A 19,670-nucleotide genomic window follows, 5' to 3' on the forward strand; every position below is an offset into this window, starting at 1 on the left:
GCCCCTGGGTTATTCAGGTGTCTGCCGGCGGAGGAACAACGCCGTGGAGGCCAGGTGGTTTCTCTTGGGGTGCAGTTTGCACCAGGGTCCCATTTTCTCCTGCGCTTTAAAGCTGAGACTCTCGTCAGGATTCCCAGAATTAGACCCGCTCTTAGTTTCTTGAAAAACCCTTCATTTCATGTTATTTGTACTCTGGGTCTGCTCCCGACACAGGCAGTGGTACCTAACCCAGCTCAAGTGGCACCGCAGGGTGCAGTCTGATTTCTGCCAAGACAGCAGACATGCCGCCCTATATCTGTTCCTGGTGCTGGGGTATATCGTATTCTCTTTGTAACATGTAGTTTTCCTATGATACTGGTGCCTCCAAACACTGTTGATCTGCAGGTTTTCTCTTTTCCCCTCTCCACTGACTCCAGGGTCCTGTCAGACTGGTTTCCTCTGCAGTGGCCAGTGAGTGGCTCTCGGCCTTGGGAGACACTCCTGGGCAGACTTGAAATGCTACTACCGTCTCCTGTCTCAAGTTAACCTGACAATTAATTGCTTCTGTGCTGGCAGTGTGGCCACTGTAGGTGTATGTTCCTCCAGTGTCATGGTTGTGATGGCTAAGCGTGGTTAGGTGTCTTCTCCTTCATTTTGTCCCATTGCTTCTACTTTTTGACATCAGTTGTGCTAAAAAAAACTCTTATGTGTCGAGTTAGCACTTAATAAACTGAAGTGGTTGCATGCAGTTCTGGGTAACTGTGACCACTTGAAACCTTTGGCTCCACTCGTGTTGTGCGCTGACTTCAGAGCAGCCCTTAACCAGGAGCCTGGTTTTCAAGCAGAGGTCGTGTCTCATCTCGAGTGAGAGAGGCCAGCACTCTTCTGGGTGCTACAAAATAGATAAGCAACGTTCATACAGTGTCACAGGAGTCTTAGAAGAGACAGTAACCACAACATGCGGCTTTAGCATAATTGCAAATGTGACACTGAACCCTGATTTGGGTCCATTACAAGGTTAGAATCTAAGTTTTGTACGTGGTTTTATTCCTGGCTAGCTGAAAGAAATTTCCATGTGATACAGCAGGTCCATTAAACCCTGCCAGAAATAACTCATCTCTCTGACATCGGGAATTAATATTCTTGCTGTTTCATGTTACTTTAAATACTATATAATTCAAGATGACACTGAAATTAGACAACTGATACAGCTATGGGAAATAATTTTTACTTTAAAAATCTCTGTTACTCTATTCCTCTGTGGAGTATTGCCTCCCCTTAAGGTGCCTGACTTCTGTTCATACTGATGAGAGTTATGTGACCATGGCAGCAGTGTAATGTCTGGGATCATTTGAGATCATTCTGAGTCATGCTTTCTGAATACATGACAATTTTAACCGCTACCGGATTTTCTTAGCTCCTCTTCAGGTTTAACTGCCACATCACATTCCAGTACACAGAGGTATCTGAGTTATGGTTTCTGGAGACAATTTGAAAACCAGTGGTGGGTAGGAAGTAGCATATTGTGTTTTTATGGGCCATGCTTGGCCCTGTGGCTGGAGCCAGCAGAAGACCTATACAAAATCCAATCCCCATGGAGATCCTAGCCTGAGAACTCAGGTAGCCCTTGTCTGTTGCAGACTTCATCCTCTGCCCTCATTGAACATTGCCAGAAGCAGATCAGGTAAAATGACCTCAATTCTGCTTTATGAAAGTTCAGCTTTGGGCAGCAATTCCCTAACTTTGTAACTCAGTCTACTTTTTTCCCACCAAGTTTCTTTACAGTTCCCCATGCCCCTTTGTCATTATACCCATTAGTGAAAACAAATATAAAGGAGTTGCTGACATCTTAGCATAAATTTTGCAAAATACTGCTGCTCCATGGCCCATAGGCCAGGACACTTGCCATGGAGAATAAGGCTGCTCATCAATCAGCCTCACAGTTTCTGGTAGAACTGGATGTGATGAAAAAACTGGAACACTCATTGTAGGAATCATCTCAGTTTTAGTTGCTTGATTTCCCTACTTAACCTGAGTTCCTGAGGCTCCATTTATAATTCATGTACAGGAAAAACCATGTCTGAAGGGCAATTTTTCTCACCCGTCTTTGACATCTCAGGATGAGGTGAATCATCCTTTGGTATTTCTTACTTCTCTCCATTAGCTGTAAAGTCAGACTGGTACAGGTGTAGACAATTTTTTAATGCCTAAATTAAATGAGATGAATTATTGTCCCAGTGTAGAAAAGACCTTGTCCTAAAGAAATCAGGTATCACATGGTTTACATGATACATAATTTGGTGCCTGATAGGCATTTCTGTAGCCCAGCCAATGTGACAAATACTGCTACTGGCCATCAGGATTTGCTAAGATCCTGTGTTCTGCAAGGGGCAATTAGCCTGGGGCAACAACAGTAGAGTGCTGAGTAGAGGCAGGAAGGGAAGATTTGCTGTGCTCTGTCCCAGAAACCTTAGGTGGCCCCTGCCCAGTCACAAACAGCACGCTCTCTTCTGGACATGCAGCCCATACTCTGTGTCTCTCATGCACCAGCAGTGGTGCTCAGGAATGAAAAGGGAATACAGTTTGGAACAAAAGAATTTTTATCAAGTGTTTCTCTGGTTAAAACAATTAAAAATCCAAATGAAGAAATAGTAGTGGGAAGGCTTTTTCATCTGACACACCTTTCTGTTTAATCCACGTCAGGCAAAACAAAGTATTCCTTCTAGAAGGCATGATACTGTGATGTTGCCAGTGCAGAAATAGGCAATTGTGCTGAATGCCTTTCTCATTATAGGGTCACCAAGCAGCATCCTGATCCAGAGCACATCTCCTCAGAGCTTATCAGGGCCTTGCTCTTCCAGGGCAAGGTAATAATTTCTTTTCTTTCTCCCACTGGCTGCACTAGCAGCTGCATTGCTGCCATTACCAGGTCAGAGGCTATCATACAGGATTGGGCTATCCTGGTAGCTGGAGCAAATGTGCAGCTCCTCAGCCAAAATTAGCCAGTAGGTCACATAAAAAATTATTCATCCTAGTCTCAGGTGGTTGATTCTTGGCAGAACTTCTCATTTAAGGAGGTTAGGAATAATTTAACTGAATAATTATTTTATCCAGATGAAATATTCACTCCACATCCTATGAAGCAAGAAGCTTTAAGCCTTCCTAGATAAGAGCTCAGAGTGTAGCTCACAGCATATGTAGGCTAGCTTCTGTAAGTAAGCAAAGCAGAATCCTGCAGGTAGTGTACCCATGGCAGAATGGAGCTGCATATGGGTCCATACTCAATTAGTTACCCAGCTAATTAGGTGGGCTTTGCAGCCTTCGCTCACTGAGTCCATCACATTGTGGGCACAAGTCCAGCATACTAGGCAGGACTGGTATGTCTGCACAGACTTGCCACCAGTGTATTTGAACATGCAAAGCTGATGTTAGACTATTTTTAGTTTTCTGGGTTGGTTGTTTTGTTGGGGTTTTTTTGTGATTTAGATTGGCGCAAGGATGTATTGCAAGAAAAAAATGTTGCAGCATCAAAATTCTGGAACAGATAATAGTTGAAATTGGCTGGTATTCCTTCTGTGAATAGATACTGGAGTACCAGATACACAGTCATAGTACCCAATGTCAGTGGTCTGTACAGTGCCCAGAGATCTGATTCATGGCTAGAAGCCAAGATGTAAAACCAAACCAAAGAGAAAAGAAAACCTGACTTCTTTTGCTCATCCTCTGTTTAACAGCCGAACACTGTGTGAATTTTCACATTTCACTGTGTGAAATGCTTCTTGGTGTTGTAATACAACAGCCTCAAGGATTGGTTTGATGCTATTGCTGGAACAGACAAAATACTTATTGTATTTCTGCTGAGCAAAGATGCCTAAATAGTAAGTCCTTTATATTTGGAATACAAACCCTATACCTGCAATGTATACATGCAACACATGATATGTTGTATACATCTGATGCTGGGCCAAGCTGATCTGCCTGTGTGTATTATTTTTCACACATCCCTGTAATACACCCAGATAGCAGAATTGGAAGAAATGTGCTGGTTGCACCATGAGGGTTATCAGCTTGTAGCAGATAGAGCCCTGTAGCCATAAGGAAAACAAATCATGAAGGCTTCTTCAATGTAGGGTTGCATACTTCTGTGCACCAGAGACAAATCAATACTGGTTTTAATTTAAGAAAAAGCAAGCAGCATTAAAAAAAAGACCTTATTACCACAAACTTTTTCCACCCAAAAGAGTGTTCTGAATAGGTGGAGCAGCTTTTAATGAGGTTGAAAACATCTGATAAGGTTAACAGATGGTGAATACACAGAATTTACTTAGATGAACAATTGAGAAAATGTGCACATCATCCCCTAATTTGCTAAAAATAAAACCCAAAAGAATTTGGAAAAAAAACCCAAAAGCCTACCCTTGCTCTTTACATTGCTGACATTTTCCAGTCATTTCTTCCCAGCCGTAATCAGCCACAGATTATCCCATCACCTGTCTCATCTACATGTGTCTATGATTATGGCCTGTGAGCAAAATACCTCATCTGTACATTTCTCCCCAAATGCCATATGAAATGTTATCATGTATCAGTGTAGGCTGTAACCAGCTTTGCTCACCTGAAAGGCAAGGAAAGGACTGACACATGGATCCCACCTGATACGGCCTCATGGTGTGTGTGTCTGTAACCTCTGAAGTGCTCTTGAGTTCAGCAGTGCAGATGCAGCTTAAGTTAACTGATGGTGTCAGTTGCTTTTGATCAGGATTAAAAGCATCACAGGCTGCTCTGAGCAACACTGCAGAAGAGTGGTTGCTCTAACAAATCTTGGGGGTAATCCTCCTTATTACTACAGGCAGTCTGTGCTACCCGACTCTACAGAAAGAAAAATCTCCTTAGAAGGGAACACTAAAAGGCATTTAGTTAGTGTAGTCTGGCAGGCATGTTCTGCAGCTTGAAAAGCACACAGAGCAAACCAGAAAAGCTCACAGGAAACAATTGAAACAATTTGATTTGGAAGGCATGAGTGAATGCAGTTTTTGTGCCTACATTAAAGGTGATCCTGATGCTCAAGTTGAAACCCACAGAGTTTCTCTCCAATGAGGAATAAGAGAAAGGAAAAAATGAAACTTCTGTAACTCTGTAGCTAAGTTTTTTGAATTTAAAACCATACTTGTTATCTGCATTTGGGCATTTAAGATACATAGGTTTCAGTGGAAATCAGGTATTCGGTGCTTTGAAAAAACTCTGCTGGAGGCTCAGCTGAATCTTTTGATGTCAAAATACTCCTGAAATTCTATTTCCAGTGAATTTGTACAATGATTTCATCTCCCCCAAGGTGTGTCATTTTAATCCTAGGTGTTCTGGCTCATCTTGTAGGTTGGGGCACACACTAATGATAACTGTGATTATCACTGGAGTATAATAATAAGTACAACAGCAGAACTTGCAGTTCTGCTGTCAAGGCCTGTTTTGCTGGAGGAAAAAATCCCTTTGAACACCTTTGAAGGTCATGCTGTGAAAGACTAACTGCTTTATGGTGTGGTTTATGGAGCCTGGCCAAAGCACTTGAAGTACTTTTGGTCATATATCGGCATTGTTGCATTTCAAATGGAGTCACACAGTAAATCTTCATTTGCTAGGAAATTTTCAGATCCTTTCATCTGAAGCTGTTCCAGTATTGCTTTGTTGACTCTTTGTTTTAGGAGGAAAAGAGTGTTTCTGGCAGTTTGGTAGCTGGGCATGTCTTGAAAGAAAAAGCTATTAATTAAATAAGTACAATTACAAGGCAGCAGCAACTAATTCTGAAAGATCTCGAGCTAGATTTCTCAAATTGAATAGCAGATAGATGTGGCAGTGTACATGCTGCACTTGTGGGGAAGCAGAACGTAGATTCTACATACAGCTATAAAGCCCCTAAATCTTAAAAGGCATAGGAAACAGACCAGAATTTTGAGCTGTGGTGTGGTGCAAGCAGCTGATGAGCTATCCCAGATTAACAGGGGCACTCTTCATACCAACTTGGTACCTGTATGGTATGTGTCAAGTCTATGCTAGTAGGTATTTCTATCTCCTAACTGGTCTCAAGTTCCAGACTGCTAGGCAACCATCTGACAGAAAGAATGTATGGATACATGCAAAGCTGTGTCAGTATCAGGAAACTAGAGGCAGAAAGCCTATTCTGCAAATGGCACCACACAATTTACTTCCACGTAGTTAATCAGTCCCTAAAATACAGCAGGTAAGTGGCTTTGCCAATGCTGTCTGACGGGAGCAGCCCAGGCCAGGCTCAACCCCAGCCAGCCAACTACTACCTCTGATCACAGCTCAGTGCTCCAGTTGTTGCCCTAGTCCTGGCCAGTTTCCTCACACAGACATTTTCCATCACTACGTGTACAGGATGCCTGCAAGGAGGAGACTGTTTAAAGGACTAATCATGGGCTTCAAGAGCAGCAATGGCTTTTATCTGTGTGCTTTTACAGACTCATATAGCTTCAAGTCAGGCAAATGCTTTTAATCTTATTTTCTTTCTAGCTACAGATATTAATCTGCCTTCTTAACAGGACTATTATTATGTGAAGTATTATTACTAGAAAGCTATGTAAAGCAATCTAAAAATACTGTTATCAGCTCCATGGTATCACTCATTGCAATACAGACTAACTCATACAGAACCCTCCATTACAGCTGCACCTTTCAAATGACTGATATTTCTTACCTCCAAATGCATTTTGCAAAAACCAATTTGTCTATATTTGTGCATTTAGAAAATTAAATAGGACAGAAGAGAGAGGAACAGTGAAGTTTAAGCACTGAACCACAGTTCAGGAAACCCTTCCCAATATTCAGGCCTCTCTCAAAGAGGCAGTAAGCAATTTTAGCCCTCAGATTGCCACCATAAATAATGAACTGTAAATTCCCATTGGGACAGAATCTGTCTCCAGGGGTGTGCAGGTATCCTGCACTCACATGATTTGATGTTTTTCAGAACCATGTATTAAAGAGATGTGGTATAAAGCCAGGAGCAAAAAGGCAGGCTTTCCTAGCAACCGAAGAATTCTCAGTAACTCTTCTTGTTTGTTTATACCAGCACAGGTACAATCGAAAAGGCTATTGCCGAGTCTGATAAATACAAGTCTCTGTATTTAAACACAATCATGGGATTATGTATATATCCTTTAGGGCAGATTAGTTAGAAAGAATTGCCTGTTAGCAACTGAAAATTAATTTCCTCTCTTAAAGCCTTTGCTCTGCAATACTCATTTTCAAAATTAATGCTTCTCATTTGTATGCAGCATGCATGCTGCCCAAGTGCTGATGCATACTCCACATAGACAGCATAGTAGAAATTTTACTGCCTAGACACTATTGGGGTCCATTGATACAGTAATCAAACCTTATAATAAATGACTGCATAATTTTCAGAAACTGCATTTGCTGGTGTTTAAATTGTAGAAATATAAAACTAAAAAAATATTAATCATTGTAATCCTAGCAACATATCCTATTTTCTCTTTCCTGAATCCATTAATATATATATTATTCATTAATTCATGACCCAAATTCTAGCCTTCTAGTTAAAATGACAACCCGAGATGTTCTTCTGAAGTTAATTTTTATCATATTTTTTATTAAACTTTTTCTCAATTTATACTTTGAACATAAATACACAAGTTTTATGGCTCATGTTACAAAAGACACTACTACATGTTAGAAAACATATAGAATATATCGTAGTGGTTACATTTGCTCCCCTTTTTTCCTATTATTTTCATAACTTCTATTAATCTAGAAAAGCAGTATCAGAAAGCAAAATCCAACCTCCTAGCAGCACAGTCTACAACAGCTATAAGGACTATATGCCAGCTCTAAGAGAAACTTTGGTTCCTGCCTGTTTTCATAGTAATACCAGTAAGTTGCATGTCAGAAAGAAACATTGCACCTTGTGCTTAGTTACTAAAATCTAGTTCATGACAATATGTATCTTTAAAGTCAGACACACAGCTTCTCTTTTGCTTTACAGCTTAGTAAGATAAATAGATAGGTATTTTCAAAATAGAGGAATTTAATGAGGACCCCATTCTGTTCTTACAGAAATCACTGGAAAAATGCCAATGTACTTTCAGAAGAGCAGATTTGTACTTTGTTTCTACTGTTTTATTGACAGAACTGAAGAAAAACACATTTTAGCTGAAAGACAGGATAAATGTCTCTTTACAACTCTCATGAATTACTGCTAGTGGATCCTGTAATAACACCATGCATGGATTTCTGTTGAGTCTGTGGTGGACTCTGCTTTCTGCTCCTAGTGATCAGGATCCATGAGGGAGTAGATGCCATTCTCCCGTCCTGAAGGCAGGGATGTGGAATACCATGCCCAAGGAGCATGCAAAATAAAACCTGTGGTCTTTTTGCTGCAGTGTAGCAAAGGGATACTAGATTATATATGCTTTATACACAGAAGAATCTTTTAACTTGTTTTTCAATATACATACATTAAACTGTACAATGTAGTACTTCCACACAGTGGGCAAAGAGCAGCTCCCAGGGCCATAGCTATGGAAGAGTATAGAAAATGAAACTGGCCTTGATCTCTCAAGCCAGGGGAGCCTAGGCAGTAGGTCAGGGAGAAGAAAAAAAGTTTGGGAAAATGTTGCCAGCTGCCTGGCTTTGAGGCACTCTGCTTTTTTTTCCTTTTTTTTTCCCTACCAGGACTCAAGCCAACACTAATCCTATGCCAACACTGACAATACCCAATTGAAGTTGCAAGACACACAGCAAAAGACATGGAATAAAAGCAAAAAACAGTAATGAAGATCCTAAGCCTACAATCCCATCTATAACAAGTATCATTTGTGATTCATTGAAATCCATGCTATTATGGCTCAAGTATCTTGTTCTAATCAGGAATGTAGGATGTGGACAAAGCCTCTGGAATCGGGACACATACCTGATTTTGAAATGCCTATTTTGGTGCCACTTAGCAGGCAAAGACTACCTTCACCAGCATTCCCCCTGTCCCACTCACCTGGTGTCAGGCATCAGGGAAGATCTGACTTTAGTCTAGTGCTCTGTCAAACTTGCTCAGTCAGCCTACACACTGATTTTGGGGCCACCTTGATAGAGGTCTGCTTTTTAAAGCAGACAAGATTGAAAATTTAAGACACACACAAATCTGCTGCAAAATTAAGAAAATAAATTTCAGCAACATTTTAAAAACCCCAACCCTACTGCTATATCCAACAAAATACCTCAGTCTCTAGCACTGTTTGCCTTGAAATGGCACATGCTGGGAAACACTGCCATTATGGTTGATAGTGATTTAAACCAGGCAGATTGAAACAAAACATGGTGGAATCAAGGCTTTGAATTAGAAGTAGCAGAAACAATTTCAGAGCAAATCACCCTCTTACTGGGATAATAATGGTACCAAAGTAGCCAGAAGTTTTATTTGATTCTAGTCAATGCATACATCTGACAAACATTCTACTTCAGATATACTTAACTGGCATTTTACTGAACTAATGGACAGTATTAGTTACTGAAACTTAATTATACTAATTTCTCTGTATTTCAGTCTACTGACAAGGGAAAAGAATTTTCCCAGCGACTCGATTCAAGTTACCTGTAGTAAACAGATTTTGACTGAAGGATGTGTCTCATCACCATTTCTGGCAATGTCTTTATGAGCTGAAGCCTTTGTCTTATATTTCACATGTGCAGAGATTAGTGCAGCAGGCAATTTCAGTAGGAATCCCAAATTCAAAGTTTCCTTTGGAAATACATCAGTTCATGAATAAAACATTGATTAGGTCCCTACTTAGAATTCATCCCTCTAACAGTACTAAAGTGACAACTTGCCCATCTGAGGGACTGAAGCTCTGCACCCCACTTTCCCAACACCCATTCACAGACTGTGCTTTGCTGAAACTGGGTGAAAAGAGGTGTCTGCCATATCTCTGATGTTGCACTGTGACATTATTTGATAGATGCTTGTCTGGGGACACAGCACAACTCAGCTGACCTCTAGAGATTACCTGCACTTTCTATAGATATTCCTATATTAGTATATATCTTCCCAATTAATGACTTAATTAATAACTTCATTATTAATTTACTGCACGTGCATGCCTCCTTAAAAATGTTACAGTCCATGTTTAGCTTTGATATTGATTTGCACAGGGAGGATGTGTTAGCAGCACTGTAATACACAGCTGTCCTGTATCTGTATTTTCTATTTGCCTGAAGCCATCGCATCCTTGCAACTTTCTCTGTAACAAAAACAAGTTGCAGACACATTGTACCTACCAAGAAAATTTGTACTTTTGTACTGCTTTTTGTACTGCAACATTTCTAATAACACTGAGCATTAGAAACTAGTAGTTAAAAAAAAAATCTATGTTCCATGTTGAAATAAACAAATACTGATTAATTAATATAGCCAGTTTTCTTCTAGTCCAACTCTGGTTTGTGGAACAAAGCTTTAAACTATTATAGTTCTTGCCAAATTAATATTAGCTCGCATTAGCTACTTATTATTTAAAAATATTTGCTAATTTGTTGAAACCTACTGTTCCATGCAATATGTCACTTTGGAAAAAGTAGGAACAACTGATTTAAGTAAGCAGAAACCAGCATGAGACATGGAATGTCTTCCCTGCCTTCCCTAAGTGCTATAGAACATAATTATGATATTTATAAATGTGAGTATAAATAAGGTAAGAGATTCTAAAACCATTTAAAAGTCCCTAGCAGTTTCTTTTTTTCTAAATATCAAAGACAGCACCAATAGCTAAAGATTTTCCAGTACTCCAACACTGCAGAATGTTCTAAGTATCTGAAGACTTGCACCCTTAATCCTGTGATCCAAGGCTACTGAAATAGCTCCCAGGTGTGTAACGTCTATCTGCTTGGGTCCTAAGCTGGTATTAGCCACAAAAGGATCTCACACTTTTTTAATAGTGAAAACAATCTTAGATTTAGTTCAGTTAGATATTTAATAGTGGGATTTGCCAGACCATTACTGAAGACACTAGTTCATCTTGTCGCTGCTGCTTGGTCTTCTTGTTTACTCTTCTGTGTCCTTGGCCACCAGAAATTACTAATACTGAACTTGCTTTCATTTTCTTAGACTTTTGTCTTTTACTTTTAAATGAGATATTTTGATCCTTCAAAAGCTCATAAATGTTACTGTCCTCTGGTCTGTGTTCTAGGGAACTTGATCCATGAGACAAAGTAAGGGATCCAGAAGATGATGACAAGTCACTTCTTTGTGCAATGGACCCTACTGAATCCCCCAGCCAAACTGCAGTGTCCTGGGTGTTACTAAGGGAAGAGCCTGGTCTTTCACTGTGCAGAATGTTCTTTTGGTCATCGTCCTTAGGTTCTGAGCCAGGAGGGAGGCTGTTCCTCAATTTGTTTCTGTTCTTCTTGTTTATAGATGTAGCTGTTACAAGAAACTTGACTGGGCTATTGTGTGCATGGTATGACACCATTCCTCTTCCTGGAGCCAAAAGAAAAGACACAATTAAAGAACATTATTTCTCAGACCACAGTGTTCTACCATAATTAGTTCATGAAATTTGCTCAGAATAGCGTAACTCTTAAAGCCCTATTACATGCATCCAGTCTTTCGCTTTGTGTGTACACTGTTTACAGAAAAAAAATAAGTACAAAAATAATGTTCTACCACAAGTGCTTTAGGACTGTACTAATAAATCAGCTGAAACATGGCATATGAATTTTAGTTTATGTACTTTTGTGTTCTGTTCTCACTACAGCATGAGCACAGAAATACTGCTGGCTTTTTAGCTGGCATTGACACAAACATAACACTGAGTTTTCTCCAGTAATCCCCACATATTTTGTGAACCCCAAATCAATCCTGTTCTACCTCTGTACCTCTCCACAGTAGCATAAGAACATTTTTTTCATTGCAACAGACCCATACACACTATACAACAGGAACTAAAACTCATCCTTCTGGTTGTCTAGTTACCGTGACAGATTCATAAGGAATTGATAATTGATAGAACAATCATTTTTCTTTTTTTTTTTTTAAAGTATTTAATTAGTGGTATATTGGTGGTACAAGGAAGATTTACACTGTGCAAATCAGAATGTATGAAAAACAAATTGCCCATGGCCAAATTGAGAAGCTCTAACAGTATCAGTAGATTTGCCCTTTACAAGCAAAAAAAAAGAAAGAAAAAAATATTGAATTCTACAAAGTAAGCTACAATATGAAAAAGAGCTAGGCTAGCAAGGGGAAAAGCCCGGAAACCTTATAAATCCATCCCTAACTCCCTAATGCATTCCACATTATAAGAAAACACATTTTGCTTTTACAGATAGTACAATCATATAAAGACGAGTTATCACTATTTGAAACATAATGGAGAAAAGCCACAGTTTTTGAGTTCAAAATACAGTTATCAAAGACTATAAAAACAGATCTCTAAATGTAATGTTGCTAGATCTGTGAAATCTGACAAATCTTGATCCCAGATAAATGCAAGAATATATGACATAAACCACAATAATAAAAACAGAAAATGGAAGAGAGATTTTTGGATTCTGCAACTATGCATATTCTTGTATTGCATTTATTTTTACCTAAGATAAGTTCCAGATTTTTACAAAGCATTTATCCTGTGTCATACCAGATTATTGCTGCGTATTTTGCTGAACACAGAGGATTTCATTTTCATTTTGCAAAGTTACATAACCTTTTTTCCCCCCTGGAGGAAGCTGCAAACAGCTTGCTTCATAAAATCTGCCAGCTTCCCTCTGCAACACAGAAGCTTGAGCAGAATTCTGAATTCAAAACATTGGGGGAAAGTCCCTATTAAACACACTTTTAAAACCTTGCTTCTGCTAGTAGTTTAAACATTTGTAAAGTGATACAGCAGCATTCGTGTGTTCATATTTCAAATGGGGTAATATGAAAGTAACTCAATAAATACATCTCTCCAGAATGCAAACACCTGGATCACTGTTCAAAAAATTGAATATATACTCTCATATATTCTAAGTCTCCAGTTTGGGGGAAAAGCAGTTTATTCAATAACCAGTTAGACAGCATGCTAGTTTTAAGTATCTGTGTCTCTAATACATCTATTTTCCCCCAATCTAGAAAGAAGACTGCATTCTCTTCTCATGCCCATATATTTGGCTGTACTCCAACAGGATTAATGTTTATCTCTTAAAGAAAAACAGTTGTCCCCTTTCAAACAACTGAGACAAAACTAGACAAGTATCTGGATAATACTGTAAAGCTTGGAAAGAACAACAAGTATAATTTCATCACACAGCTCTAGCTTTTATCTAAGCAATACATATATAATTTGGCAGGTTCACTTAAGTTACTGGCAGAAGAGAACTGACATCTTCAGTACTCGATCCATTTGAGAAATTTCACTCACCAGTTACTTTGGGAATCCCCTGCAAGCGTGGCACCGGTAACGCTACTATTATGCCCAGGTTTGTTCCAACCAGCAATAAACCATGGCACACCAGGAGGCTGGTCACAGAGACACGCTGCTGCCCTGTGGAGTTTAGCAAGTGCTCTGTTACTGTTGAGTGATGACCTTTGCCTACATCAAAGTAACTTCAGGCAAACATAATCAGCTGTACCATCTCAATTCAGCAAAGGCAAATATTTCCCTGGATTATGGTATTACATTTTACATACATGGCAATTCAAATACTATTGAACTTCTGAAACATTCTGCCCTAAATCTCTAAACCACAGCATCTAAAGGTAGACACAGACTGTCTCTACAAACATGCTTTTAAGAACAGGCTATGTTTGCATATTCACAATAATAAAACTGAAAGGCATTTCACTTCACAATACTCAGTAACACACTATAGTCAAGACTCAAGCCTGTTCACAATGACTTTGTTCTCCTAGTTTTTAATCTGTGAAACTATCAGAAGCGCTGTGTCCACCTGTCTGAGTTTGGGTCCCTGCATACAAGAATGGCATTGGCATATTGGAAGAAGTCCAATGGAAAGCAACCAAGATGATCAGGAGACCAGAAACATTACAGGAAATGCTGTCTGCACCTACCTGATGGAAGGATGCACAGAAGATAATCAGACTCTATTGAATACATGTGCACAGCAATATGGTAAGCCACAACAAATCAAATTCAGAGCATGTGAAAATTGTATTCTACGTAGGGAAAAGCTGCTTCACCATAAAGGTGGTCAAAAACTGCAATGGGTTGCTCAGAGAGGTTGTGGAATCTCCATCCTATGCAAAAATAGTAAAAATTTGGCTGGACAAGACCTTGAACAAGGTCTAATCAGGCCTTCTTCACAAAGGTTGAACAAGACAGCCCCCAGAGTAACTTCTAATCAAAATTACTCTGTGATTCTATGATTTTCCACAACATTGTCTGCAGCATTGATATTTTTCTAATGAAAACAAAGTAATTTTTACTTGCAATGCTTACTAAAACTATGTTTGATTCAGTTTAGATGGATTTTCAAAATGGCCTTGACAAGTTTCAGGAACGGAAACTATGGTCTGCACAAACTTTTCCCCAAGTTTATGGGGAGGAGCATTTAAACTCTGCTCGAAGCTCTACGAGTTTCAGGTTCAAAACATACACATTCTTGGATTTACTATTAACTCTACATGTAAGAGAGTGGTCATTCCATCTTCATCATAGCTCTCAAGTTGTGAATCACTTCATCAGTAGGTTGAGAATTTGGATTCCACATTTGATTTAACTTGGGTGAACCCTCATAGTCTACACTTTGGAGTAGGATCTTAATTATGGTATTTCACAAAGGAATGCATTTTCTGTCTTGTCCCTTGAAGCTGAGCTAATTTACATCCAAGAATATATGAATTACAGACTCACTGGGAAAGCAGGGAAGGAGCAGCTTGACTGTAGCCCAAAGTACTTGACTGGAAAACAGGAAGCAGACCACAGCCCAAGTCTTTCCTCACAGAACTTTATAAAACCAAAATATTAACCCAGCAATGGTGTGTTTTAAGAAGCTCATATAGGGTCAGATCTGAAATCCAGGTGCTGTCTATCTAAAAGCACATCCTAAAACACCCTAAAGGCAAAATGATCAGATTATCCTTGGCAAGTGTAACAAGGTCAAGTAAGTTTAAAAGGCTACATCTACCCGTGCAGACCTTTAGAGACTCCTCAGTTGATTTCCATGAACTATAGGTGTTTATGCTGGTAGGATGCATCATCCCTTCTCAGCTAAATAAGCAAGGATGCTCTATGTTGTACACAAATTACAAATCCTTTGAAGTGTGGTGTTTGCCTTTTCGATGGGTTTTTTGTTTAGTTGGGTTTTGGTCTTAGGGTTTTTGGTTTTGTTTTGGCTTTCTTGAGATATTAATGGGATTAATTTAGTTTCCAAAACAAAGCACACAAAGGCACTCCTTCAGCACAAAAGTTTTAACAGTAATGCCCAAATACCTCTGTGTTCTGGAGTTTTCAAAAATCAGTATTTGAATTCTGTGATTTAGAACTCAAGCTTACTCAAGTTATATATGACATGTGCATCCTCTCCTACCACCTGTGCCATAGCAAGGGCAAGCTAATTACAGGTTAGCTTAACTTAGAGCTTGTTTTACAAACTACACAAATACTTGAGTATAATTTTTTAACTTTTAAAAATTATCAAAGCCTCCAAGTACACAGTTGCCTCTCAACCCCCTGCAGAAGCAAGATGCTCCCATTTTTAAACAACTGATCTTTAATGCTTTTTAAAGCATTTAAAAGATAACATTATATTCATGATTTCATACTTCAAACCTGAAGCAACTTTTAGACAGGAATTTTTACCTGGGAAAACTGGCAAATATGCATTACTGTTTCCACAGGCAAAACCACCAAATTATCAGCCAGCAACTTGGAATCTTAAACACGGAGCACAGCCTAAAGCATGAAACAGCTATAGCAAGGTCAAAACAGAAACTGCTTGCCGTGAAATCTTGGAAAAGCAGGAAACATCTCCATCTGAGAAGACACTTTGAAATAATGTGAAACAATTAAAATATATAGATAGATAGATTTTAAAAAATTACTATTTTAAAATATTAATTTATCTGCTAGCCAAGGTTTGAAATCATACTTATCTTTGTTATTTTCTGAATTTTTGTTTTGATTTATTTCAAATTCAGAGAAAAATAGTCAATCCAGTTCTCCAGAAGGTATTTTGCAGTAAGCAGAGAAATTAACAAGTTAAAAAGGGAAAATGATAAACATATATACCAAAACAAATAAAATACTCATCTTTAAATAACATCTTTTAGATCACACTGTCCCATTGAAGAAAAAACTGTTAAAACCTGTAAAATAATCTGACCAAGATCTTGACTTTACAAGAACTGAAGCCAATATTTAAGCTTATACATGGACAAATGATTTTACTGTGTATGGTCTGCTCTGCATTCACCCTTCTCAGGTCTCCATTACAACCACCACCAGAGCTGGATAAATCCTTATAGATCTGAATTCAACCCCAAACAGGTGCAAGGACATTACTGCATATCCTCTAACATGGCCATGCTGCTCTCACAATGTAAAAACCAGCCCACAGTACAGATCTGCTGGGCTGACCTAACATTTTCTCATCTTTTTTATGATTTCCCAGCAGTAGGATCATAAACAACTGCATTTCATGGTCTGGCACCTGGAGGGGTGGGAAAAAAGCAAGCTGGAAAGCCTCATAGTAGAGTTTGTTTTCCATAGAGAGGAAATAATACTTTTTTTTTTCTTTGCTTTTGTCATCTGTTTCCAGGAAACACACAAGCCATTAGAGGATATATGGATATAAACAGAATATAGCAACTTAAGCAGAAATCATCTCTTTGTTAAAAAGGTAACCTGTCATCACCTATATAAGCATGAAGTATCAAGGTCACAGTAATCATAGTAACTTCTTTAAAAGGGCAAATTCTTTTAGAGCTGAGAGAAAAAACATGTTTAAGGATGTTCTTTAATATAATACTGACTGTGACTATGAAAAAACAAATGGTCTGCTCATGTACAGTATGATATTTTTTGGTGTGAGATGTGACAAAGGCTGGTGAAAAACTGCCTTTGTTGAACCTTCAACTACAGATGACAAACATTCAAGCATAAATTTGCCCTACAAATGAAGTATGTTGCACTAGTGAAATGTGTGTATTTGTCTTCAAATGTTAATAGATTTCTCTGCTGCTCAGTATGCCCTCTGGTAAGATAACAGAGCTGTGCTTGGGCTCCTTAAAAGCAATCCAGCTGTACTGTGAATCCACAGTGAACTAGACAGAGAAATAAATAGCTAGCTGGACCTATAACAATAATGATGTTCTTCCTCTCAACCGTTCTCTTCCTTTCTCACATGGCATTTGGTCTTTCGTTACAGAACACAATCTTGTTATACATTATTAAGAAATATTTCTGATGATATATGAAGTAAAGGTAGTACAGACCAGTCTAGACTAAATGCCTATCCCACAGTCACCTCTGTGACCCTGGTTTAATTTCCAGTCCTGCATTCCTAAACACAAACTTTCCATAACTCCAGAAAGTGAGAACCCTCCCAGCTCCAATACTCATTAGTGGACTGCCACAGATTTAAAATGACCTCCAGCAGATAAAAGTATCTGCCAGACACAGTCTGGTTTTTTGTATTACTAAACTTCACCAAATCGTAAGGACAATCGCCTTCTGTGCCATTGCACTCCCCTGTGATTCTGTCCTGCCCCCTGTGCTGCAGGGCTGTCTTCTCCAAAGCACAGGAGGCACATCCTTTACAAGACAGAGAGCAGTGGTATTTAAAACCATCTTCTAAGGACAAAATTGGGGAAATTTAATGCTATGAGAACTCATTATTAAGGTTAGGAGACCCTCCTACTCCGCTTAGTTACTACAGCTATTTTTTAAGTACAGTACTGTAACTCACGGTAACCATTCCTGACAGTGACAGTAAGTTTTTCTTTTACTTGTACTGTATAACTACAAAAAAAATTCATTACCTTAAAGAAGCAACGTTCCTCTTATTTACATTACTTTAAGTAAAGACAGAGATGACCTCTCTAGGTAGCCTATCAGGTCAGTATTACATAATGTTACTACTAAAATCCTGGGAAAAGAAGTCCAGCTTCTTCAAGAGATCTTGCCTTTTTAATCTCTCTTCTTAAGACTCTTAGCAGTATTTTTACACCAATTTCTTCTCTCATTTCAATACCACTTGAATTTTTTATTTATCCGTTATTTTTACATATTAAGGAACTTCTGCTGAATTTCAGAAAACTAACAGAGCTTTTTCCTTTAAAACTAAATGTCATAAAAATCTCCCAAGAAAGCAAATACATATATTGTAAATACACAGCAATTTCACTGTTTTGTAATTCAGTTTCACTTTGTTGGTTTTCCTTTTTTATCTCAGTATATACTATACAGAACTTGATTTATTCTTTAGCTCCTTTCAGTTCCAAAACTGCTGCTTTTGTTCTTACTGCTGCTTTATTATGTAAACCTCCTACTACTCTTTTAGCTTTTGTTGTTCCAGCATTTTTGAGATCATATAACCAGGCCTGAGAGCTGCTGCTAAATAATTGAAATTCATTTCATTTTTAGAAAGGAGTCTCCCTTTGAACATTTGCTGTAATAATGTCCTACTCCCAAAATAAACTTCCATTTCCATTCACTGGTGTGCTTTCTGTGAAGACACTGAGAAAAATAAAAAAAACCAAAAAGGAACTAAAATGGGTAAGGATGACACCAAGGAGCTATAATTAGCTAGAACTCTTTTAAAAAAAAATAATGGTATGGTATGTTAGATCAGCAGTTTTATTGCCATGGCAATGAACACAAAGCTAAATTTTGAAGATTTTTATATGCAGAAAATATGTAAAAGGGAGGTCCTACTTCCCTTTTTTCCCCCTGCTATGAACAGCAGAACATACTAAAAGTTAATCTTTTTACAACTGATCTTGACTTCTTTGCATAATTGTGATGAATTCAATCAAATAATCTATTTAACGGCAGGTGATTTGCTGCTGTTCAGTGCTGGAGCTACGGTCAAACCCCACATGTAAAAAACACCCTGTCTAGAACATGACAAACGGACACAATGTATAATAGAGCTTCATTGCAAAGCTAATGTCATCCGAAAGAAAACATGGTAAGAAGACAGAGACTGAAGAAGTGAAACATTTTTGATGTAAGATTTATATCTAACTCCTGTGAGAATATAATATAAATATAATCTCTGTGTGGGAAGAACTGGCTCCTGCTAGATAAACTAAGCAATAAAGCTGGCATACACATTGCCCATAAAAACTGCAGAAGCTTGGTCTACTGCAGTCTACAGATAGGGAGAGACAGAAAGACTGGTTGTCCACTCATGGATATCTCATGTTCAGCCATGCTAGTACCACTTTTCTTCTCTCTCCTCCCAGCACTGCCACAGCTCCCACCTGATGTGCTTGCTGATGCTTAGGTCCTTGTCACTCACTCGCTAAACTGACACAAGCCATTGCAACTGCCTGTGGAACAGCTTCTGTCTTAAAACATGTTAAGAGCTGTAAAACTTTCTCCTAACAACCACATGTTTCATTTAAGACTAACCATTTAATTCAAAAAATTAGAGCTCCAGTCAGCAAAACACTGAACACACTTTGAAATGGCAGCATGCGAGTGGTTCAGCTGAGTTCCCTGGGTCTA

General features: G+C 38.7%; 1 protein-coding gene across 5 annotated transcripts in view; it reads right to left on the reverse strand.

Moving 5' to 3' along the window:
* Window positions 1-7,582: 7,582 nt before the first annotated feature.
* The window catches only part of ARHGEF10 (Rho guanine nucleotide exchange factor 10), a 111,081-nt gene continuing 98,993 nt past the window's right edge, over window positions 7,583-19,670 (reverse strand). For all 5 annotated transcript variants that reach the window (XM_069011483.1, XM_069011487.1, XM_069011485.1 and 2 more), the window contains 2 exons: window positions 13,398-13,520; window positions 7,583-11,476 (listed from right to left, as the gene is read on the reverse strand). In XM_069011483.1, the coding sequence (XP_068867584.1) occupies window positions 10,962-11,476; window positions 13,398-13,520 (638 nt within the window). In that variant the 3' untranslated portion in view covers window positions 7,583-10,961. The remainder of the gene's footprint in view (window positions 11,477-13,397; window positions 13,521-19,670) is intronic.

Source organism: Aphelocoma coerulescens, chromosome 3, assembly GCF_041296385.1.
Source record: "Aphelocoma coerulescens isolate FSJ_1873_10779 chromosome 3, UR_Acoe_1.0, whole genome shotgun sequence".
NCBI lineage: Eukaryota > Metazoa > Chordata > Aves > Passeriformes > Corvidae > Aphelocoma > Aphelocoma coerulescens.